At 40.0% G+C, this 25,525-nt stretch overlaps 1 protein-coding gene across 1 annotated transcript in view; it reads right to left on the bottom strand.

Moving 5' to 3' along the window:
• The window catches only part of LOC124802602 (protein turtle-like), an 888,421-nt gene that overhangs the window by 60,867 nt on the left and 802,029 nt on the right, over positions 1-25,525 (bottom strand). Inside the window, exons 11-12 of the mRNA XM_047263481.1 lie at positions 24,660-24,931; positions 1,176-1,348 (exon numbers count right to left, since the gene is read on the bottom strand). Of these exons, the coding sequence (XP_047119437.1) occupies positions 1,176-1,348; positions 24,660-24,931 (445 nt within the window). The remainder of the gene's footprint in view (positions 1-1,175; positions 1,349-24,659; positions 24,932-25,525) is intronic.

The raw sequence follows: 25,525 nt of genomic DNA, 5'->3' as shown, positions 1-25,525 counted from the left end.
AGGAAATTCTGTAGCCTTGCAATATCACAAGTTTTGATACAGTATTCACTGGGATATCTGTCATGAGAAATGAATGATTCTCCTGTTGCAGAGAATATTTTCATCACTGCTAGTAAAGATCTGAATATAACTCACTTTTTCCTTGTGTGAGAAATGGTTGAGGGCATGTCTCCATCTCAGATTAAAGAGAAATGTAGGTCACTGGGACATAATTTCAAATTATCCTAAATGGCATCAGTTTCTCAAAGAAGAAGTTTATTTGTTCCACATATTAGTGTGCTGTGTAACTTAGGCCAGTTAAATTTACAATACCACAAATAATTACACTATTGGTTATGTCTCTCCTATTATATACTGTGTGTCATAGTGTTGGAACTGATTAAGATCTAAATACTACCTAATATGACATTTCACAACTCCTAGCAAGTGGCTAATTCCATTTATGCAATATTATATAGCAGCATTAAAGTAGTGGAAATACTGCACAATATATCAATTTATATTGTCAGAATATGTTTAACATCTTATAAAATTTGGCATTAATAACCATTCTGAATTTCAGCAGTACTGCAATGTTTGTTACATGCTCATAAACATTCATGGAGAGTGTCAATTGGAATAAAAACGTTTTGATTGTTAGGCAGCCTCAGTATAAAATGATGTCCAGACAGCCTGAAGAAGGCCGCTGAAAAGGTGGTCAGAATGCCAGTTGTGTACTTGCTTACTGCTTTACAATGATGCAGTCTAACACTTAAAATATTATTATTCAAAATTTACTGTTTTTTGTTCCCTTAGTTTGTAGTTTATTCTTATCTGAAAAGTGGGTGTACCTCTTAAAATGGTTAGAAAATACTTCCAAACTATTACACAAGTCACTCAAAAAAGATTAATTACACTAAAATGTTATTAAAAGTATCCATTGTCATTAAAGTGTGACAAATGTAACTGCAAAATTATCACAGCAGAAAATGTTCCCACACGTTTCAAGTTAAAAATAATGTGAGTGAGTGTTAATGCATGCTTGGATTTCACAGTACATGCAGATATAGCAATCTTAGTGTTCCCTCAGGTAAGAATTTTTAAAGGCAGAATGACAATTTTAATGATTTCTTTTTATTAGTATATAATTTTTAATAAGTATAATTTACTTTTGGAACTGTACTATGGATACTAACCAAGTGTCCTGACAGTGATAACTTTGCTAAACATTCCATCTCCAAGTTCATTTTTGCCCACTACCTGGAATTCATACGTTGTGCCCGGAGTTAAGCTATTGATCGTGACCTGAGTGCTCCCAGAGGGTGTCACAGGTATTGTGTTCCAATCTGAGAAGCCAGATTCACGATACCTGTAATAAGGGATGCAGTTAACAGAGCATTTTCTTGGTATACATTTAAATGTCAAGCAGATACATACATAATAGATATTACATAATTTTAAAGCTTAAAATATAAATGTGTCTGCAGAATGTTGAATCACAAAGAATGACTGTACAGTTTGCAAGCGATAGTGAATCCAATAATCACAATTATTTTGTAGTTTCTTTTTCTCTCTCCTTGCTTGTGAATACATTGCTTTGGTTGAATACAGCATGTTGGTCTGAATAAGTAATCCTTTGATTACATACAGTTTGAAAACACAAATGAAGTTTTAGGAATCCATTGTCATTAGAATGAGTCACCACACTTAATGAAAATTAGGTCTGTCTTCACTTGCTTTCAATAACTGCAAAGTAAGTCAGGAGAAGCATGTAATTGCTGTCATTTATCAAATGGAAGTTAAACTTAATTACTGCTGCATCAAATCATAGAAATATCCACTGCTTTAGAACTTGGTGGGCCTCACAAAATATGAAGTTTTTACTTTTGAGATGGCCTTGTTTGCAGATTTATTAATCTGCATCTGTGCCCTGCACGCCATCTTACAGTGTGTTGTGGAGGGTGCTTCCAGCATTATCATCGATTCCCCTGTTGCCTATTCCATTTGTAAATAATGCATGGGAAGAGTACCTGTTGGTAATCCTTCATATGAGACCTAATTTTTCTAGTTTTTTGGTATAATAATTTCACAAAACACCTTTGGTGTGAAGCAGTATGCTGCGTGGCTCTTCTTGGAATACATGGTCTCAGAATTTCAAGAGTGATCTCTCCATGATGCACAACATTTATCTTTTTGTAGCATGTACCACTGGAATTTGTTGACCATTGCTTAAATGTCGTCGTGCTTACTAAATTAATCCGTGGTGAAATCTGTCACTCTTCATTGGATATTCTCTACTTCTCCAACTAACCCAACCTGATATGGATTGTAGACTAATGAGAAATACTCACGAATTGGTCAAATGATTTTTTGTAAGCAACTTCTTTAATTTCAGTAAGATTCATCCCGTAAATCTACTTTCTCTATAACTAACTTTATGTGGTCATTCCACTTTAGATTAGTTTGGGTGGTTACTCCTAGGTATTTTACAGTTGATGCTGTTTCCAATGATTTTTCACCATTAGTGTACCTGAACAGTAATAGAGTTCTTCACCAATTTATACACAATATGTTACATGGATTTATATTCAGAGCCAACTGCCAGACATGCACCAATTGTTGATCTGCTGATGGTCTTCCTGCATTCTGCTATAGTCTTACAGCACTGCAACATTTCTGTAGCCAACAGCATCATCTGCAAACAGCTTCATGGAGCTTCTGACATTATCCACTAGATTAGTGCTTCCCAACCCAGGGGGTTATTACTGCCTGAGGGGTAAAATGTCATTTATGATGGTTAAAAACAAAAGGCCCCAATTGTGTTTTGCCCACAAAACATTTTTTTTTTTTTTTTTTTTTTTTTTAAAAAAAAAAGATCCTTACTACTATCATATTTTGTAAGACTGTACTACTGATTACATAAGTAACCAATATTCAGATTTTTCTTTAAGATTACAGCATTAACCCATGGCATAATGATATGGAGATTACTGCTACCTCACATAGTCTACCCAATACATACACACTTTGTACTTCGCATCATGCATCTGTCCCAGTAATATAAAGACATAGACATCATATATGTTTCAACATCTCATAAAAATGACTTCTATGAACTGTAGGTGAATCCCACAATAGACCAGAAATTGCTTCAGTATTCACTTCACAACAATAAACGAAATAACAGCATAACACAGCAAAAACTATTTAATGACTATTACAGCGCTCTTTAGTCCTACACTGTATTATTACTGCATTATTATTATTATTATTATTATTATTATTATTATTATTATTATTATTAGTGGCATTGGTCACAAAGCACTGGCAACCTGAGGTCTTCCAACAACTGCTACTTCCGAAACAAGGAGTTCACAATTAAGCCATTCACAACAGTAGCCCTAGGTATACATTTTAATTTGGTTGATTTTAAATGGGGGTGCAAGGTGCGACTGAAGCAAGTGTCACTATGGATAGGAGTGATGCAAAGGAAGCATCTTTTGTAATTAGTGTCTATCCTCAACGTTGATAGTTCACTTTCCTTTCTGAGTAGTAGTTGTAGGTATTTCTCATGATGGACTTGGACTGGTTTCATTATTCTGTAAAAAGATATTATTAGAATAAGCAGTAACTAGTCAGGTACTACTGTTATAGAAGGTTGGGACAGAGCGGTGAGGGATTGGGGGGGGGGGGGGGGGGTGCTTACTTATATCTGATTGCAATGGGGGAGGGGGTAATGGTCTCATAAAAGCTGAGAACTGCTACACTAGATCAAGATAATGTAATACACTGTAAGACAAAAATAAAGATGCACCACAAAGGACTTATCCAAATGGGACAGAAATTGTTAGATGTGATGTACATGTAGAGACAAACAAGTGATTACAACTTCAGAAAAAAACTGATGACTTATTCGAAAGGAAGAGCTTCATAAACTGAGCACATCAGTAATGTGTTGATCCATCTCTGGCCCTTACAAAAGAAGTTATTCAGCTTCGCTTTGCATTGATTGACAGAGTTGTTGGATGTCCTTCTGAGGGATATCATGCCAGATTCTGTCCAATTGGTGCATTCGATTGTACCTGCCCATAACATTCCCAATGATCTCAATTGAGAATAGATCTGGCAATCTTAAAGCCCAAGACAGAGCATGGCAAGCATGAAGACAAGCAGTAGAAACTCTCATCAAATGTGGGTGGGCATTATCTTACTGAATGTAAGCCCTGGATGGCTTGCCACAAAGGGCAACAACACATGTTGTACAATATTGTCTAGGTACCACTGTCCTGTAGGATTCTTTGGTAACAATCAAATGGGTCCTACATGCAAAGAAATGGCACCCCTGTTTGTCAGTCTGTATGGTGTACAACAGTCAGGTTGGTATCCCATCATTGTCCGGGGCATCTCCAGACATGTCTCTGGCATGAAATCTCACCGACTGGAATAGAATTGTCTTCAGTGATGAGTCCCACTTTGAACTGAGCCCAGATGATGAGCGAAGACATGTCTGGAGACATTCCAGACAGTGGTGGGACACCAACCTGACTGTCAACCACCGCATGCATGACAACCAGGAGTGACGGTCTGGGGTGCCATTTCTTTTCATAGCAAGGCCCTCTTGGTTGTCACCCACAGACAGTGGCACCCTAAATAACTGATTGAGATTTTAACCCATTTGCCACACAGAAAGAGTAAGTTTTGTATGAAATTATTGTAGCTATATTGGAATATTTTTGGGATATCGGAATTTTACACTTCCTAGTATTCCACTGGTTTTGGTGCTATTGACATAAACACAGGTACTGCCAAGTACCCTGCAGGCTAAAAGAAGTCACATGTTTTTCCCTAAAAACATACAATACTTCAGGCAAAGGAAGGAATGAAAAAAATCAAGAAGCCTGTAAACAAATGTAAGGAAGAAAATCAATAAAACATACATAAAATTACACTTTCAGTATGTTTAATGTAAGTTAATGATTCAACTTTTAGTTTCTTGGGAAGGTAGCACACTGCCTACCCCTCTCTCCCTCCCCCAAAAAGAAAGGTTCTGGTTTTGAATTCCAGTTGAGCATACATTTTAATTTATTTTCTGTCAGTTATTTGAGAATATTTATACTTAGACAGATGATACCAAAATTATATATGGTAGACTGTACCACAGGTTCTCTGTACAACAGAACAATGGGAATGGTTGATTTGCACTGGAAAATATGCACTTAAAATCCACAGCATGATTAAAGTTAGATCTGTATTTTTTCAAGTACCTAACATTTCTTCATTTATTTCAGTTGTTTAAGTATTGAAATTAAACTTTGAGCAGTAGTACTTTTTGATACTCATTTTCTGCAGATGGCTTTTTTGTATTTTTTACTGATTTTGTTGGTCTTGTTTTCTTTGCACAGTCCAATTTGACACTTCTTTTGCTTTTTTGATTTGTCTGATGCTACAGGCATTTCATCATGTCATTAGTTTTCTTGCACTGGCGCAACTCTTTGTAGTTTTCCAATGGTAAGTTCATTTACCATCTGAAGAATGAATGTCTTCCCTTCAGATTATTTTTGGTTATCTGATTGTAAATAATTCACAGATTTATTGCGGCCAAGTCTAGGATATTGTAAAAGACATGTATCGGCCATCTCCTGCAAGCAGCCTTAGTTAAATATTTATGAATCATTTGGTCAACAAAGACCATGCCACACACTGTACCATTATAAAAGGTAACCGGTTTTGGTTTCTTCTTCCCTTCTTTGCTCACTGCTGCTTCAAAGTGAAGTGTGCTGCGAATAATGCCATTTTTATTCTTCTATTCTTGGTACATTGTGAGGGTGCAGTCTGGTGTGTCAGTCTTTTCCAAGGTGATGGCGGAAGATAAGTCAGCTTCTTCACAGAAATGGGAGGCTTTTAGTAAATCTTGTTCATTTTTCCCACTACTCTTCTGCTGAAGTCTCTTGGCTAGCTGAACGGATGTGAATGAACTGCCTGTTGTCACATTCCTTTCTTTGTTTAGAACTGGGTCCATGAAGCAAGAAACAATACACTCTCACAAAGACTGGTTGACTTGTCAGACTTTTTCTTTGCAAACCATTGCAGATTTACCTTGACACATCTGAAAGTACCAAATATTTGAGTTCACCGCATCTGTCAGGTTTGTCTGGCATAAACTGGCTAAATGTGCATAATTTTTGTTTGGAAGTAACTGTTCATCAACTGTAGTATTTTATCCAAGGTACTAACAGAGGAAGGAGTTTTGCACGAACCTGTTCCATACTTAAAAAATAAGAATCAACTTTTCAGCTGGAATTTAATGAGTTAAGGATGAATTCTCATCAAAGGGGAGGAATTTGATAAGTTCTTTCTCTTTGAGGGTGTCCAAAGCAGCTCTTCTTCCAGGTGATGGTGTGTCAGCGACACTCCATTCCAATTCTAGCTGCCAACTACACTGCTGTGCCAGATGACTCCTGCAATTGTTGTGGAAAGAACTGAGATGTACAGGCACCTGCTGACATAAACACTTCCTATCTTCATTATCAGTTGTCGCTGGCACAACACTGCCATTTTAATCTGGTATGACACATTCTGATTCAATACCCCAATTGTTCAGAATGTGAAAAATCTCTTCTTTAGTACGACCACAATGACGCAACATGATTGAGAACGTGCACTCACTGATGAGGTGAGTAACAACAGCAACACATAAATATGACTGATAAGTTAAGTTACAATGTCCAGTGTGGATACCTTTCTGACAATGCATACATCATCATTTGAGACTGTAACTGTTGACCAAAACAAGATGCAATAAAAATACCTTTATTTATAATTTCAATATAATGGAAGGAAACATTCCACGTGGGAAAAATTATATATAAAAACAAAGATGAGGTGACTTACCGAACAAAAGCGCTGGCAGGTCGATAGACACACAAACAAACACAAACATACACACAAAATTCAAGCTTTCGCAACAAACTGTTGCCTCATCAGGAAAGAGGGAAGGAAATATGTCTGCTTGTGTCTGTATGTGTGGATGGATATGTGCGTGTGTGCGAGTGTATACCTGTCCTTTTTTCCCCCTAAGGTAAGTCTTTCCGCTCCCGGGATTGGAATGACTCCTTACCCTCTCCCTTAAAACCCACTTCCTTTCGTCTTCCCCTCTCCTTCCCTCTTTCCTGATGAGGCAACAGTTTGTTGCGAAAGCTTGAATTTTGTGTGTATGTTTGTGTTTGTTTGTGTGTCTATCGACCTGCCAGCGCTTTTGTTCGGTAAGTCACCTCATCTTTGTTTTTATTTATAATTTTATTTTCATAATTATAAAACAACAATATTCTTAAAAAAGCAGTTACAAAGGGGTCAAATCATTCTTCCCACTGCTCCAGATATATTTCATGAAATTTCCACAAAGTGTGGAAAATTCAACCAATTGCCGTACACTATCAACAAAAGTAGAAGAAATTAAGAAGTTTCAAGAAATTTGGCAGGAAGATGTTAAAAATTACTTTGTTATTGTTAAATAAAAGTTGAAAGATGTGTTTTGATCTCTTTCACTATTTTAGTGTTGCAACACAATCCTGTAGAGAACTGACCAGGGTTAGCTGAAAGAAATATTAAAATAATGTATTACAGAATTTAAGTTATTGAGATGTGTTTAGAATATTTTTCACATGGATTTAAATAATGGTAGTCTGCTTGTTGGAACTCTTAATATCAATTGATGTCATTCAAACAGCTACTAGCTAGCCATAAGGCTGTATCTTGAAATGCTGGTTGGTTTCATCTAGCAGTGTTTTGCGGGGTATGGATTCTATGTATTACAGCTCTTATAGGCTTCTAGAAGGCTGGTAGAGAGGAGTCCTGACCCCACACCCCTCCGTGCTGCATCCGAATGACACCATCAGCAGAGGATTACATGATGGCTGTCCGGTACCAAATGGCCTGATGAGCAGGATAAATTGAGCTTTATCTTCAATTGTTTACAAGGAAGAAGAATCATCACAAGTGACTAAACCTTGACTCCTGAATCCATCTGTATCTCTAATATGTTTTGATGCATCATTAATCCATATCATCATCACCTAAATTGTTATATTAGGTTTGATGAATCTGTTCTAACTTCAGCGTCTTAGCTCCATCACTTCCTAGGCAGGCCTACATCCCTTACACCTTTGGGTATATATTGCAAAACTTTTATAGGATGTCTGTCTTGTTGCATTCTGTCTACATGTTGCTTCCATTTCTGCATATATGTTTCAATTTTCTCTGTTATTGCAAATATTTTAAGCTAATTTGTAATATCTTCATGTCTTATTATATTTTCTAGTTTACATCTTTAAATGATCTGACGAATTTAATTTCAGACATCACTTTTTGATTTATGTCTTCCTTGTTTGCTATCCAACCCTCAGATCCACAAAGTAGACATGGAACAGCTACAGTTTTACAGAATTTCAGATGCGTTTCTTGGGTTGTATTTTTGTTTAATATTCTTTTTATTGTTCCATACAGACCATGAAGTTTTGAGGTTTTATTCTTTATATCTTCATCATAGTCAAAAGAAATGTCACAGCTCAAGTAGATGAAATTACCTATTTGCTTGATGATTTTGTTTTCTATCACTATTTTTGATTGGGCCTCTAGTTTTCCCTCGGAATGACATTACTTTTGTCTTTTGCAAAAACATTTTGAAATTATAATTTTGGCCAATTTGATGTAATTTAAAATATTTACTTGTAATTTTTCTTTTGAAATAGTTATTACAGTCTGGTTGTCAGCACACAGCACTTTTTTTTATACAATGGTGCTTATCTAGTTTCATTCCTTTGTTGTTTTTTGTTTTCCAATTCCATTAATCAACATCATAGTGTTGAAAATATGTTTTTGTTTCTCACATTAGCAGTTCTATTCTCTGTAGTAAAGGATTTGTAAATGTCTTGTTAGCAAGAGCGTACTAAAATATGCCAACATAAATATCACCACCCAGTAAGGGTTGCACAAACAGTTAGACGAAATAAAGGCATGAAAACGTACTGCTGCTTTATTGCTAACAAGCTTCTCACTTTGTAATGGTATTTGCTTGATAAAGTATGTAATTTTAGACAAATTTTAGTGCCGCTGCTTTGACGGTTTTCACAATTTGTACATTATATACAGTTTTCACAATTTGTAAATCATGTAGAACTGGCAAAAATGTACATTTTGAAAGACATGATTGAAAAGGAGGAAAAATCTCCAGAGCTCTCTTGTTCTTGAGAACTTTAATATATTGGTAACAACAGATTTGCAGCATTTCCAAGTATCAAAACCACAGCCTACATCTGGAATAGATAATTAATTAAAATTATTACATGAGTATGGCCACTATGCCTCATTAGGATTTTCAATTGAGTTTCATATGAAATGTAGAAAAACTGATCTTGGTTTATTGCATATTGTTATTTTAGCAGCATGTTTAAGGTGAAGGCGTCAGAGCCCAAGTCTTTTATTTGCAAGGAACATCAGCAGTTAATGCCAATTTGCCGTACAATTCTTGAACACACTAAGTGTTCAAATATCATAATTTTTCTTTAGGGTTAGACAGTTTTTCCATTGATATTAGCAAGACTTCCACACAGTATGAAATATATTTCAGTATCTTCAGTCCTGGTATTCAGATGTTTACAGACATGTCAGGAAGTTAAATGAGGTCACTCTTGACTTCCATGAAGCTTTTCATACATTTATTCACTGTGTTTTGATATAAAAATCAAAGGGTTTGATATCTGAGTAGATAAATAACTCTCAATACAGAATTAACTGACAGAAAAAGTATTACATGGGACCTCCAAAATTATGTTATGCACGTTGCCTCACACTGAAATTACTATGCAACTAGAGTTGTGCATTATTAGAAGAGAGTACATTTTCTGGATGTCCTGCAGGCACAGTTCTGCTGTGATACCGATAACAGTCTTCTTTTTCTTGTGCCTATGCCCCATCTCTGAATAGGGCCGGCATGATTTATTAAAGGATTTGGCTTGACTAATTTAAGAGATGGTTGGATGCACTTCCCCACCCTGTTATCCCACCAGGATGGAATATGTGAACTCCAGATGTCTGAGTGTAGTGTTATTCATGTGGAACAGAGCAAAAGTTTTCTAAATGTTTGTGAATCATGTAGCTGATGTGAGACTTTGGCACCAGCCTGGTATTCACCTAGTGGAATGTGGGAAGCTGTCTAAAAACCACATCCAGGCTGGCTGGCACACCAATCCCCATCATTAGTTCACCAGGTAGATTTGATTCAGGGCCAGGACACCTCCCCATCCTGGAAGTGGCAGTTTAACAGAAAGGTCAACAGGTGCATCAGTGTGTGGGACTGAAATGGAACGGAACTGGAAACATACTCTAAAGTTGAATTATGTGGGACAGTATGATTTTTTTGGGCAAAATGTCTAAATTGCACACAGATTCACTGCGATATTCCAGCTTTAAATGGATCACACACAATGTCTCAGCCAGGCACAGTGAAATGGTGCCAACAGTTACAACAAAGTCATACAGACATGGGTAATTTTGATCGGGGAGGACGGCCGTCAACATCGACCAGTGACGACAATGTCCTTGCAAGCGAGGAACTAATAAGCAGCAATCACGGTTTTCCAATGATGAAGATATTTACACAGCGGTTCTTGAAAAGTTATCTGAGTGAGGATTGGATTTCAATCATTGAAGAACTGAATGACTGATAGAACATACTGACTATTGTTTACAGAGACTTGGTGACTATGTTGAAAAATAATGTCATGTATATGTATCACTTTAATATGTAGTGCAGCATTCAATAAAAGTTACTTCATCAGCCATACAAATGTGTACCTTACTTGCTGCAGTCCCCTCATATACTATGTTGGCTTGATGGTTTCCATCAGAAACAAACATGTCAAGTGTGATAAAGTACAGAATTGTGCAGAGAAGAGAAAATTACTATAAAAGCATGGAAGACTTACAGGAAATCCCCACCTCATCAACAGAGAGGTAACACACCAGCAAAGATTACCAAAGTCAGTCATAGTGATCAGATATGCAGAAGTAACTAATAACAGTGACGAATCATAGAATAGTCAATGAATCTTGTATTGCAGAAGGTAAGTATCAGACTTCATCTCTATACTGTAAATTTACGAAGCATGTTTTCGAAGTATTCTATATTACTTTCTTGTTTGCCTTTCAATTACCTCCTAACGTATTTACTCAAATCCAAACCACATTTTAATAAGCTAAGCTGCACCCGAAATGAGACTTCGGGAGGGGGGGGGGGGGGGGGGGGAGGACCCAGATCCAAGACATGAAAAATGAGACTAGAAATTAAAGTGGAAAAAGAGTTGTATGTCATACTTCAAAACAGAAACAAAGTTGGTTCATTCTAACACGAGACAAAAATCACATAGAATGTGTAGTTGGGTTCACGTTATAAGCTCAGCAGTTGAGCTTAAGAAATGTTATTTTGTAGACTAATTTACTCTTTCATACATTTAAAACCACATAACTTGTCTGCACTGATTTTATAGTTGTAGAAGATTTAAAAACCAATAATTGAACTGAGTAACTATGCTTCATTTCTGACTGTACACTGTTCAGAATATGAACAATATGAATGTATGTGTATATTCATGATGTGTATATTCTTCCACATTTGCCATTGCCTCCCTTGAGTCTAGTAGGCAGACAGGATTTAAATGAGGTAACAGCTAACATGAAAGAATACATGTCATAATGTTTACATTAATATTATTCTTATGGCAAAGAGAGTATGTGATACACGATTCACAAGAACCATCTCTTTTCAGTGGTAGGAAGATATAGTATCAGCCATATAGACGAAAATTGTAAACACAGGCTTCCCAATCTGCTTTCTATAGTAGAATTTTAGTGAAGACTTCAAATGTATGACTAGCAACACTTCAAATGTATGACTAGCAACACTTGCAAAATAATAATGAAAGTAAATTACAAATTAAAATAGGAAATATAAAACAAAATTTTATTAGATTTATAACACAATTTTATGAAATGTTTAAAATGTCAATTATATAATTCTGAATCACTATTACTCGTTCCTGTTGTTCAGTTCCTCATACAGAGCATCATCCTCCATACCATCTAGTGTATTCGATATTGAACATAAATGCTTGTTGCACAGTCTGATTTGGAACACACTTCCAACCATCATCAATCTAATGGCACACTTGGGACAAACTTGCACATTTTGCATGTCCTGTTGGTGTAAGTTGTCTGTCATTTTTTGAAACCCAGTTGATGTAAATTCATTTAAGCTTGTCATTAAATGGTTTATTCAAACAGATGTCCAGTTGTTTCAGAATTGGCATCATCTTGCCTGGAATTACTGCCAAGTTCATTTTGATTTCCAATAATTTTCATTTTACTGCAGGTGTTGCACAGCCTGCGTTCCAATACCATGTCCTCTGAAAACCTACCACTTTCATTTGCGTGTACAGTTAAAACTTCTGGAAACACTTCCAATTTTGGTGAAGCCTTTTGCTTTAAAACTATGAATGGGAGTATTTTATGTCCATCTGCTGTGCAAGCAAGCATGACTGACATCTGCTGTTTTCCACTTGCTGATATAAGAATAGTCATATCTTTCCTTCCTCTGATGTCAACTGTATAATTTGATGGCATGTCAAAATATACAAGAGTTTGGTCAGCATTACCTATCCTGGTTTTCAGTGCGCTGCGTGATTATTGAGTGCTGAAATTCCACATGTTTTTCATCATAATTTTTAGCAGCTTCTGCACAACTGAAGTTCATCTCTGAAGTGGAAAAAAAAAAAAAAAAAAAAAAAAAAAAAAAAAAAAAAAAAAAAAAAAAAAAAAAAAAAAGAAGCCAGTTAGGGCTAGCCTTAAAGTTTTTGATTGTTTGCATTCTAGTAATTTCCTGTTCCATAATTTTTAAAATTTCAGCATTCACAGGCAGGCACTTCTGACGCTGTAACTTAGCAAACTCATTTAAAATTACTTCAAGAGCACGTAATCAACCACATTGCTTCCCACTAAATGCTTCCCTGCTACTGAAACTTTCAAATAATTTGTCTCTCTACAATCGTCATCATATGAAGTTGCTCTCATCAGTCCTGTATCACAGACCTGCAGCATAATTAGAACTTTTTTCGGCAAAAGAAATAACTTCATTCTTGAATTTCTCACTATAATGAGAATGCTTCATTATGATTCACCAACACCAGCACTTCACAAAATTCAATGAAACAAGGCAAGTATCCTAAAGACTTCTGCATTGTTGATATTTACTTCAAGAAGTTTATTTTTGTTGCTATGAATATCTGAAAGACAGCTTACATTCGAAGATGAGCAATACTGAATTTCTATTTCCTTCATAGGCTGATGTATTAAAATTCAAGGTTGAAACTCGAAGAAAGAAAAGTACACTCTTCTTTTACGAGCGCAGAAATTTTGGTGCCAGTATTTTTCATTGTGCCTGTATTGTGGTGCTTACATACGATGACAAAAGTTAGTCGTGGCAGCTCCTAGTACCATTTTTCAGAACTTCCATTTGCTTTGCACTCGATTCTAAGCCACAGACAGTGTTTTGGATCCAGAAAAAAATGGAAAAAAGTACATCTTAGATTCTGGTATATACAGTCACTCTACATGGGCTGTCCATAATACTGTTCTGTTTTAAAAATCACACATTACACAGTACGGTGAGAGGCCGCAATTATGATCCAAGCAAACTATTTCCATGGCTGGGTGAAGTAATGAAGAGAACAGAACTTTGTGGTTGTTAGCTAGTCCAGATAAGATAATGACATTTGTGGTCACTGCAATTTATATACTTAGGGTTTTGTGAACTGGAAAGAGGCCTATTATTTCAGTCATGTTGTGACACTGGAAATAGCTCAATGGCTACCTGCAATTGTGGCAGATATATTGAAGTAGTTCACGCCCTGAGCCAAATTATTTAAACTGGAATGTTTGTAAAAAATTGATCTACAGTGGTTATGGAATAAGAATTTTTTCTCCTCTCCATGTTATGGGGATTTAAAATGTTATACTAACACATTTTAAAGTGTTTTAAGCTGGAACAGTGACAAAACCTGCAAAGAGGTTGCATTTTTTCATTTTTGCACCCAGTTTTCATGACTGAGATAGTTATGCCTGTAACTGCTATAGTTGTGCGAAACCGCTATTAGCGACACCATCACACATTGCTACCTCCAAACAGATGTGTGAAATATACATTGCTCAAAAGAATTAAGGGAACACATGTATCAACATCCAGTATGTTAAATCTATTTTGATGCAAGTGGTACCAGCGGTCTTATTACATACTCTAACATCTTCACTATTAACGTATGCAAAAGCTACTGTCACTAGCCATCCATTGGCTGTGTTATGCATTACAGCATCAGGCAGTCCCTCAAAAGGAAGTCCTGACATTCTCTAGTGAGGTACACAAATGGCGTTTGTCATTTTTGGATATTGTATTCAACCATGCACATGCAATGTGATTTCTTAATGCAGCATAAATTGCAAGGGCAGTCTGTTTGCTACACGAAGGATGGATTTTCCCTTGTGCCGCTGCAGATGCAAGTGTCTCTCCATTTGTCATCCATGGGTCGTGGACATGCTACAAGGAGACACATCAATACACAAGGTGAGTCGGACAAGGCTGCTAACACATCATAGCCCCATGGGAAGGCCGATACCTGGTCACCTCTGCATTGCAGCTTCGATGGCTACTGACAGAGCATGCAAGATGATCACAGGAGAGTCACTGAAGCCAACATGTCTGATAAAACTGTAAGAAACAGGTTACAAGGAAGAACCTTATGATCTAGATGTCCTGTTGCGGCATCCCACTTGACACAACAATATCTCATAGCTTGCCTTCTGATTTGCCTTTCCCATGTCAACTGGCAACTTTGTTACTTGCAAAATGTGTTATTCACAGACAAGTCCAGATTTCCTGTGATGCAAGGTGATGGCTATGTTCTGTATAGAGATGCCATAATAAGTGATAATTGTCAAATGTTGTCTAGGAAATTGAAAGATTCAGCCGAGGTTCTGTGATGGTGTGGGAAGCCATCATGGTCGACAGTCATATGGATCTTCTTGTTGTCCATGGTCACCTTAGCAGCAGGCATTGCTCTGTACAGATACTGTGGAACCACACGGTAATTGCTGCATACGGTGGTGACCCTGAATTCCTTCTCGTGCACAATTAACGCCAGGATCCACATAGCAGGGGTCACCAGGGATGTCTTGCGAAACATGGACATTGAAATAGTGGAATGGCCAGCAGTGATTTCTGAGCTAAATGCCATACAGCACGTGTGAGATGTGCTTGACAGACATGTTCGTGGACATCCTGTTTCCACCACACCACAGACTCTCCGAGAACTCTCAAGGGCTGTCATTCAAGAACTGGACTGGATAACATTGGGTGACCTCCACAGACTTATGTGGAGCAATGCAGATAGGTTTCAGGTGGTTATAAATTCTCAAGAAGGGTATACACCTGAGTGACACTCTCACACTCTAATGAAAAGTACCCACAATGATGGAATGAATGATTGTTTCCACCTTGTTTTTGACACCTGGTGGACATTTCAGTTATTGTTATGTAAATGAACAAGAAGGTAATGATGTTTTGCTGTGTATTTAATTTGTGAAAGATAAAGGTATAATTTCGTAATACACCAGTCCTCAGTTATTGCTAAATGGAGTATGGCAGAAGCCCAAAGTCATGTCCCCCTAGTTTTTTTTGGCAGCGTATTAAACTATATGTATTACAGTTTTTGTACAGCGATAAAGCTAAATAATGCCCAAGGAGGTGGAATTAGATAAATGCTAGTCATGATGATGTGAAGTGGTTATTTCAAAATAAAACAACATATGCAGGATAATGACTTCCCTCAAGAGGTTATTATTTGTACTTTTGGTCAGAACAATAAAAAAACAACAAAATTTACATGTGAGTACATTAATTTTATACAAATGAAATGACACAATTTTAGAGACTTGACTGGTCTCATACAGATATAATTTTATATATACAGATTGAAGTGTGGAGTGAAAATTTGTACCAAGGCCGGGAATCAAACCCAGGTCTTCTGCTTACTAGGCAGGTACATTAGCCACTAAGCCGCACTGGCACAGTGGTTCACACAACTGGATGAATTATTCTGGCAGGCCTCCCTCCTCAGTCCATATTCTCACTGCCACCCCAGTCTACTTTAAATTCCCATTCTGTTCATGTGTAAGGGGGAATTTAAAGTAAACTGGAGCAGCAGTGAGAATTTGGATCAAGGAGCAGGGCGTGCCACAGTAATCACTGGACCTGGCTTTCAGGCTGGATCCCCCATTTCTGTTCGATGCTGAGGTGCTGTTCCAGAACGTGGACAGCCTCAGTAATTCTGTTCATTTGTAAGTGGGAATTTAAAGTAGACTGTGGCAGCAGTTGTGTGAACTGCTGTGCCAAAATGGTTTAGAGGCTAATGCACCTGCCTAATAAGCAGGAGACCCGGGTTTGATTCCTGGCCTCAGTACGAATTTTCACTCCCCGTTTCAGTCTGTATACATAAAATTAAATTTATAATCACAGAAAGGTACTAAAGAATACCAGTTCAGTTCAGAACACCATCTCTTATTCAAATATTCTGGGCTATTGTGCAATGGACTACATTTTTCTTGGAGAAACACAAAACACTATCTCATCTGGAGGGCATCTTTAAGGGACTTTTTAGCTTCTATGCAGGACTAATCATACACTGGCTCATTACTGACTGAAGCAAAATTTAATTTCCATCTGCTCCCATGCCACAGGCATGAAATTACATTTTCAAAACTTACGCACAACTAGCTGTTGTCAATTGCTGTCATCTGTTAGGGTTCCCATCCAACAGTGGATGACAGGTAAACATTTTTTTCAGTCCCAGAAGCCAGTTAACATAGAGTTTCATATGCTCCTCCTTCTGACTACAACAGCCAAAAGGTTGTCTTCTAATGCAGAAAACACACACACACACACACACACACACACACACACACACTCTTGATCACTGTCTCTGGCCACAGAGTCCACAGTCTCAGCGGCAATAGACAGTGGTGTGTGTGTGTGTGTGTGTGTGTGTGTGTGTGTGTGTGTGTGTGTGTGTACATGTATGTATGTGTGCATGTGCACGTGAGTGTGTCTTGTGCTTGCATGAATGCGTGTGTCTTTTCCACATTAGAAGAAGACCTTTTGGTTGAAAGCTCATATGTTTAGGGGTCATTTTGTTGTGCATGTCCTTGACTCAAAGTCTCCTCTTTATGGTGAGCAGCAGTCTAACATTTTTCATAATATTGTCAAATTGAATCTGATGATCTCATGGCTACAAAGCTTTTTCTGTAACAGTTTGGTCAATTTATTTCTCTCTTTCTACAGCTGTCCATAGGGCTATGATGTAAACTGATGAAGACCAAACATTATTTTTCTCTATGAAATTAATTTGACCACTACACAGATAAGAATCACATTTTTCATTATTAGAGTTTAAATTTTACACCTGCTCTCACCACACAAATTACACATATAACTGGTCATTTGTTTTGCGTTAAAAGTAGATTTAGAATTAGTTATTTGGAAAAAATGTTTCTGCATTTTAAATGTACTCTTAAATGAAAATGTTTGCATTTTCTGCTTAATACTGTGACTTACTAGTTGTTCAATTCATTCATTCATTCATTCACACATTGCATTCTTTAAACGCCATCATGACGGAGAGCATTCAGGAATGTGAAACGAGTCAAGTTATGCATTAAGAAGAAGAAGCAACAGGGTTCTTCTGTACAATACACTAACAATAAATCATGACTAGTGGTAACAGATAATTAAGTGAATTACTTCTGGATTAATCACAGAATGGGAAGTTCAGGTTGAAATATCAACAGCTGTGGAAAGGATAGATTGCTGATCGCTGTAAAGATGACAAGCTGAGTTGCAGACAGGCACAATGGAAAGACTGTTACACATTAAACTTACAGCCAAAGCCTTCACCTTAAAAGAGAAACATACGGGCATTCAGGAGTCTGGCTTGAGCAGCCAGAGATGGCAGACATTTCTGTGTGAGGTGTGCTTGCTAGTGTGAATGCATGTATGTTTTCCTTTTCTGATGAAGGCTTTGGCTGAAAACTTAATGTGAACAATCTTTTCATTGTGTCTGTCTGCAACTCAATGTGTCATCTTTATAGTGAGTAGCAATCTATCCTATCCACAATTGTTACTTCTGGATTACTTTATATTTGTTTATGTATTTTAGGAGAAAATAAGCTATTTTGAAGTGAAAGTCTACCCTTGTCTTCTTTTACTGCTCAGCTGCTGTTTATCTAGAACTTCAAACAAAGAATTTATGTAACTTCACACAGAACATTATTAGCTTTCTTCTTACTGACAAAGTCAAGACTTCCTTTACATGAATGTTATAGAGTAAAGCAGACTTTACATTCCTGAGTCAAAGTTTTTGATAAGCTACAGAAGGGGTGGTCAATAAGATACTCTATTGCTTTCTTTTGAATATCTGAGTATTTTCATGATTTTGCAAACTGGGGACAAACTGCAGGAAATGATTCCTGAGAGGATAAAGAGCAAAGAAAGGACATGTGGACATATGGTCAAAAATGCATTTCAGTGGAGGTACACCCACTTGAAGGTGAAGATAAAAGATCTTTGACAATGTTAGTTTCAATGATTGAGAGCACACATGAGAAGACACCATGAAAGTTGCAATGTTCTATCCACGATAGTGTTTTAGATTTGTTGTGACAGTGCCACGACATTTAACAGTGCCGCCACGACAGTACGTGCAAACGGCGATAGAGGCGCTCCGCAACTCGGCTGAGCGCGGGAGCGCCACCTAGCTACAAACGGCGCCGGCCGCATGTCACGGCACGGCAGTCGAATGAGAGATACTGAGTTGTTATCATGTAAACAGCTATTGTTCATAAGTGAGTGTGTTTGAATATCCATGCAATTATTGGTGATTAAAGGTTATAACACTTTTTGATGACGAGGTCAGATATTTTCACTGCATTGTGGATCGTGTGTTCGTGACGGGGCAGACATGGAACAGCTTACGCAAGTGCTCATTAAACAACAAACACAGCTGACGGCTGCTATTCAGGCGTTGTCGACGTCGCTTACTCATCGTCTGTCTTCCTCTTCCCCGCCTCCATTCCCTCCTTACGACGAGGCCGCTAAAGACTGGGAGGATTATGAGAAGCGTTTGCGGCAACACTTCTTGACTTTCGGCGTTGTCAACGCTCCTATGTGTAAGTCATTATTTCTATCTTGGATTTCCCCACAGATCTATCAGCTGCTATCTCAGTTACCCCTCTGCGGGAACCTGCCTCCCTGTCCTTCCAAGAAATGTGTGACTTATTGTCTAACTATTACCGCAAAAACACCCACGTCGTTGCCACCCACGTGGTGTTCTACCGGTGTCGTAAACAGCTCCATCAATCTTACCGGGCTTGGGCGGCGGAACTACACGGTCTGAGTAGGAAATGTCAGTTTGTCACGGACACTCATCACGAGTCTTATGCTGATTCAATGGTTAGGGATGCTATTCTACGGCTTGCTCCTGATAAAGAAGTTCGGTAACATGCCCTACAACTGCCAAACCCGTCGTTGTCAGAAGTTCTAAGCATCGCTCAATCCTTTGAAGTATCTCACGCTGCTGGCGCGCAAATAGACGCGTGGTGTGATGTAGGCGCTGTACAGTCAACTTTTGACACGGACAATTTCCCTGTTTCACAGGAGAATGAAGATGTGGCGGCGGTTCACTCGCGTAAACAACGTCGCGTTGGGCCGCAACGCTCGCAGCGAAAACAGCAACCACAGAAGCAGGTTCGTTCCGCACTTCCTTCTTGTCCACGTTGTTTTGTACAGCATGACAGGGCCACGTGTCCAAAACGTTGGGCCACATGTAATTCATGTAGGAAAAAAGGCCACATTGCTTCTGTGTGTCAGTCCCCTAAAGTTCCTGTCGACGAGGATGAGGCATCGGACATGGATGTTAACTGTGTGCTTTCTCAAACAAATAAGTTGTTCGTTACTGTTCGTGTTCTGGATAAAGACATTTGCATGCAAGTGGACACTGGCTCTGCAGTAACTCTCATTAATTCTCGCATGTATTTGGAGTTGGGCTCCCCTGCCTTGTCTCCAGTTACACGAAATCTGAGAACTTATAATAAACAGAAAATTCCTATCATTGGCCACTTTGATGCTTCCACTGCCTACAAGTCTGTTGTTAGGCCCCTCACATTTTATGTGGTGGATCATGTGAGCACTGAAAACCTGTTTGGTTATGATGCTTTCCAGTTGTTCGGGTTCTCCATTGATGATGATGTGCACCTCATATCTGAGGATATTCCGTATCAACAGCTGGATGGATTGTGTTCTGAATTTTCGTCCATGTTCTCTGCTGGTCTGGGTCGTGCCAAGGATTTTGAAGCCCACATTACTCTTAAACCTACAGCTCGCCCTAAGTTTTTCTAGGCACGCCCTATTCCGGTGGCGTTGCGTGCACCTGTCAAGGCTGAAATAGACAGGTTAATAGCTTCAGGGATTCTCCTTCCTGTTACCTCCAGTGAATGGGCATCGCCAATCGTGGTGGTTTCTAAACCAAATGGGAGTCTGCGATTGTGTGGTGATTTTAAACCCACCGTCAATGCTCAGAGCCTCATTGACACTTATCCTCTTCCCCATCCTGAGGAGTTATTTACCAAGCTCGCTGGGGGCCAGTTCTTTTCCAAACTTGACTTATCGGACGCGTACCATCAGTTGCCGTTGGATGCTTCTTCCAAGGAATTTCTCGTCATCAACACTCCTTGTGGGTTGTGTCAGTACCAGCGGTTACCATTTGGCGTCGCTAGCGCGCCAGCCATTTTTCAGCGGTTTTTGGAACAGCTCACGGCTTCCGTTCCCAGCTGCATAAACTATCTGGATGACATCGTTGTCACAGGGGCCTCCACTGAGGAGCACCTTCGCAATTTGCGTTCACTGTTTTGGGTTTTGCATTCGGCTGGGTTGAAGTGCAATCTGGACAAGTCACAGTTCTTCCAACCGTCCATTGTGTATCTTGGTTTCCACTTGTCCCATGAGGGTATACGTCCTCTACGTCAGCACGTTGCGGCCATTAACGCTCTACCCCGGCCGTCTACGGTCAAAGACCTTCACGCGTTTCTAGGCAAGATTGCTTATTATCACAAATTCATTCCATCTGCAGCGGCGGTAGCTCATCCTCTGCATCAGCTATTACACAAAAACGTCCCTTTCTGTTGGCCCGATGAGTGTGAGCAGGTTTTTGTCCGCCTGAAGGCTCATTTGCAGTCGGCGCCTTGTCTTGCCACATTCCGTCCGGGTCAGCGCTTGGTTCTGGCGACTGACGCGTCACAGTATGGCCTAGGGGCTGTATGAGGATGGGTTGGAATGACCCATCGCCTATGCTTCCAAGACCCTCAATGATGCGCAACAGCATTACTTTCAAATCGAAAAGGAGCCGCTCACTATCATTTATGCTCTAAAAAGTTCAGCGTTTTTTTGTATGGTTCTAGGTTTCACCTCATCACCGACCACAAGCCGCTGGTCTCTCTGTTCAGCCCATCGGCATTGCTTCTGGATAAGGCAGCTCACCGCCTGCAACGTTGGGCCTTATACTTGTCTCGTTTTCACTATGAGATTCACTATCGCCCCACGGCCCAGCGCGCCAATGCTGACGCATTGTTGCGGTTGCCAATGGGACCCGACCCGGTTTTCAATCATGATGAACTACTCTGTTTCCACATTGATGAGGAAGAACGTCGTGCGGTCGAGGGTTTTCCACTTACAGGTTCGCAGGTCGCGTCGGCTACTGCGCGGGACCCGGTCCTGCTTCAGGTGATCGGTTTTGTTCAACGGGGTTGGCCAGACAGGACCAAGGGCCGGGCATCGGATCCCCTTCACAACTACCATGCCTTGCGCTTTTGTCTGTCTGTTCATGATGGTGTTGTTCTTTTGGCCACGGATGGCGCATCTCCACGGGTCATGGTGCCAGCCTCTCTTCGCAAAGATGTTCTCAAACTGCTGCATGAAGGCCATTGGGGGATTTCTCGGACTAAGTCCCTGGCCCACAGGCACATTTATTGGCCCAGTATTGATTCGGACATCGCCCACATGGTTGCTGCATGTGGTCAGTGTGCTCAACAACTGGCTGCACCTCGTACAATGCCCTCTCCGTGGCCTGATCCGGCGCAGCCATGGGAACGGGTGCACGCTGACTTTGCCGGCCCCTTCCTCGGTACTTATTGGCTACTGTTGATTGACACCTTCTCGAAGTTTCTGTTTGTTGTTCGATGTCCGTCGCCCACCACTGCGGCGACGACGCTGGCTTTGTCCAAAATCTTTGCGCTAGAAGGTCTTCCACCCACGATCGTCACGGACAATGGCCCTCAGTTCTCTTCGCAGGCTTTCCATGATTTTTGTACTGGACAAGGGATTCATCATGTTACAGCACCGCCCTTCCATCCGCAATCGAATGGGGAGGTCGAGCGCCTTGTCCGCACTTTCAAAAGCCAGATGAAAAAATTCCTTAGTGATTTTTCCACGGATGACGCTCTGCTGCAATTTCTGAGTTCTTATCGCTTCACGCCTCTGGGTGATCACAGCCCTGGTGAACTCTTGCATGGCCACCAACCGCACACTCTACTGCACCTGCTTCACCCTGTCAGGCCTTGTGCTGTGTCCCCTAGTGCGGGAAAATACTCGGTGGGCGCCGACATGTGGGCACGTGGGTATGGATCTCGCCCTAAATGGATTTCAGGGGTGGTCAAGGCTCTTCGCGGCTGCCGGCTTTGTGAAATACGTATGAACGACGGCATGATTGTTCACCATTATGACCAGATGCGCCCACGACTGGTGGCCACGCCGGTGCCACCGCCCCTTCCTTCGCCTCCACCAGCCCGAGAAGCCAGTCCTGTCGCTGCTGCCGCTCTACCGTACGTGTTGATGCAGCCGACGTCACTACCGCTTCCGAGTACGCCGGAACCGGCCCCAGTCGCGACGCCGCCTTCTCCGGGACCCATCTCGCTGGAGCACACCCCCAGGTCCACGACACCTATTGATGCTGCTCCGGAGTTTTCACTCATCATCTCGTCCAGGAGGCACGTTCCACGCACGAGCTTCCGTCCTGGACATTTTCGAGCATACTCTCGTGTCTCTCCGCGGGATCTTCTCGGGGCCTCACAAGAGGCCATGGATGTCTCCGCACTGTCCATATCTCCAAGGAAGTGAGTGTTTTTTTTCCAAGGTGGGAAAAGTGTTGTGACAGTGCCATGACATTTAACAGTGCCGCCACGACAGTACGAGCAAACGGCGATAGAGGCGCTCTGCAACTTGGCTGAGTGTGGGAGCGCCACCTAGTTACGAACGGCGCCGGCCGCATGTCATGGCATGACAGTCAAATGAGAGATAATGAGTTGTTATCATGTAACCAGCTATTGTTCATAAGTGAGTGTGTTTGAATATCCACGCAATTATTGGTGATTAAAGGTTATAACAAGATTCACACTGAAGACAGCAGTGATGTTGTCTACAACTCGCATTATCCATATCACTTACGTATGCAAGTCTACAGACTTGCTTCCACAGCAACCCTGTAGGATAGACACCAAGCATACACTCTTAAATGTAGAGCTAAAACACTATTACACACAGAACATTCCCACTTGCCTGCGTGCTTTCAATCACTGAAACCTATATTGCCAAAGACCTTTTACCTCAACCTTTAAGTGGGTGCTCTTCCCTTGGGATGCATTTCTGGGCATAATGAGTGTGATTGTGGAATGAGGGCTGTGTAGTGTTGGAATTCCACCATTGCACCCAGTCTTTATACTTCTCTCCTTTTCCACCCCCCCTCCCGCCCCCACTTCTTGCCTACACTCCGTCTAACCTGCAGCACTTCACTGTCTGTCACTCACTCCTACTCTACTATCCCTCCCTCTCTCTGCCCCAGCCTCCTCCTTACTCCCACCCAGTCGCCACTCCAATCATACACTGATGCTGCTGCTCGCAGTGTGGCCTCAGTTGCCAGAGACTGTAGTCATGTGTGTGTGAGTTGCGTTTGCGTGAGTGTGTGTGCGTCTGTCGTCTATTTCTGATGAAGGCCTTACTGGTCTAAAGCTTTATTTGTGACAGTCTTTTTGTTGTGCCTATCAGTGACTCAGCATCTCTGCTACATGGTGAGTAGCAACTTTCCTTCTCATAACATTTCACAAATAACATACCACAGAAAATATTCACAAGGATTCAAAAAACAATCAAATATATTAGATAAACTTTTTGAGAGGGGTTGATAGCTGTACCTAGCAAGAGATAGGGGAAACATCAAATGTACAGAGCTTTTGTAAAGATGTACTAAGAATGGATAAAGCAGTTTCACAACACAAAACTGATAGCAAGAGTGGAAAAAAAGGTTTGAAATAACTCTGAATGGCACACATTTGTGGAAAAAATTATATATATGGGTAAACAATTCAACAGGAAAGCAGAAGTATCCAAAAGAATAAACAAGTTCATAAATGGAGAAAACAACAAGCTCAATGAGACAGGAGCAAAAATTTGTTATGTAGCAGACAACAATATGACTTACCAGATAGTATACTCCTGCTTGTATCCAGATCCTCCACTGTATCCTGGAAGCCACTGCAATGTGACAGCAAACTCACTTGCATTGCCTGAGACGTTATATGGAGCATGTGGCTGCGTGCCTTCAACAACAAGCTGGGTGACTGTCACAATTGTCGCTACTTCATTTGAAGCTACACACTGGTAGAATCCAAAATCTGCACGCCGCAGGCCCTCAATTGTAATGTTGCCCCCCTGCACTCGTACACGGTTTCGCTGCAGAGGTGATCCGTCTCGCTGGAAAAGAAAACATTCTTTAGAAGGCATAATTGTTTGGTAATCACTTCTGGCTTTTGACAAAGGCAAAATGAACATAGACTATACACTAAAATATAGTCAATGGCCCTACACGTCTACAAGACACTGGCTTTCCAACTGACTGTTTCTTCATACACTGTCTAAAGCATCAATAGGCAGCAGTACATAACAGCTGACATAGGTTTATAATATACTAGTATCATTTTGAATTTTTTCCCTTTGGTTGTGTGGGCCACATTCCATTCCCTTCATAAAGGAAAATTTTCATCTGGTAATATGATTCTTAGCAGGACTCATCCAAGGAGGTGACCAAAAAATTGATAAACTATGTACAGGTTCCAGTGGATATTTCTTACAAGAAACATACAAAAATAAATATACATGAATAAAATAACACTTCTCCACAAAAATGATGAGACAGATTACAGGACAGCCTCTTAAAAAGTTAAGTGATAAACTGTTACAAGTTCAGTTATGACAAATAGAAGGGAAGTTGAATCTTGTCTGTTGGAATGCACATGCTGATTTCAGGTTTCACTGTACATAGTACTTCTTTAATAATCAAGAGTCACA

Source organism: Schistocerca piceifrons, chromosome 6 (genome assembly GCF_021461385.2).
Source record: "Schistocerca piceifrons isolate TAMUIC-IGC-003096 chromosome 6, iqSchPice1.1, whole genome shotgun sequence".
Classification (NCBI taxonomy): domain Eukaryota; kingdom Metazoa; phylum Arthropoda; class Insecta; order Orthoptera; family Acrididae; genus Schistocerca; species Schistocerca piceifrons.
The sequence above is the reverse complement of the archived record's forward strand: the minus strand, read 5'-3'. Positions and strand labels throughout refer to the sequence as shown.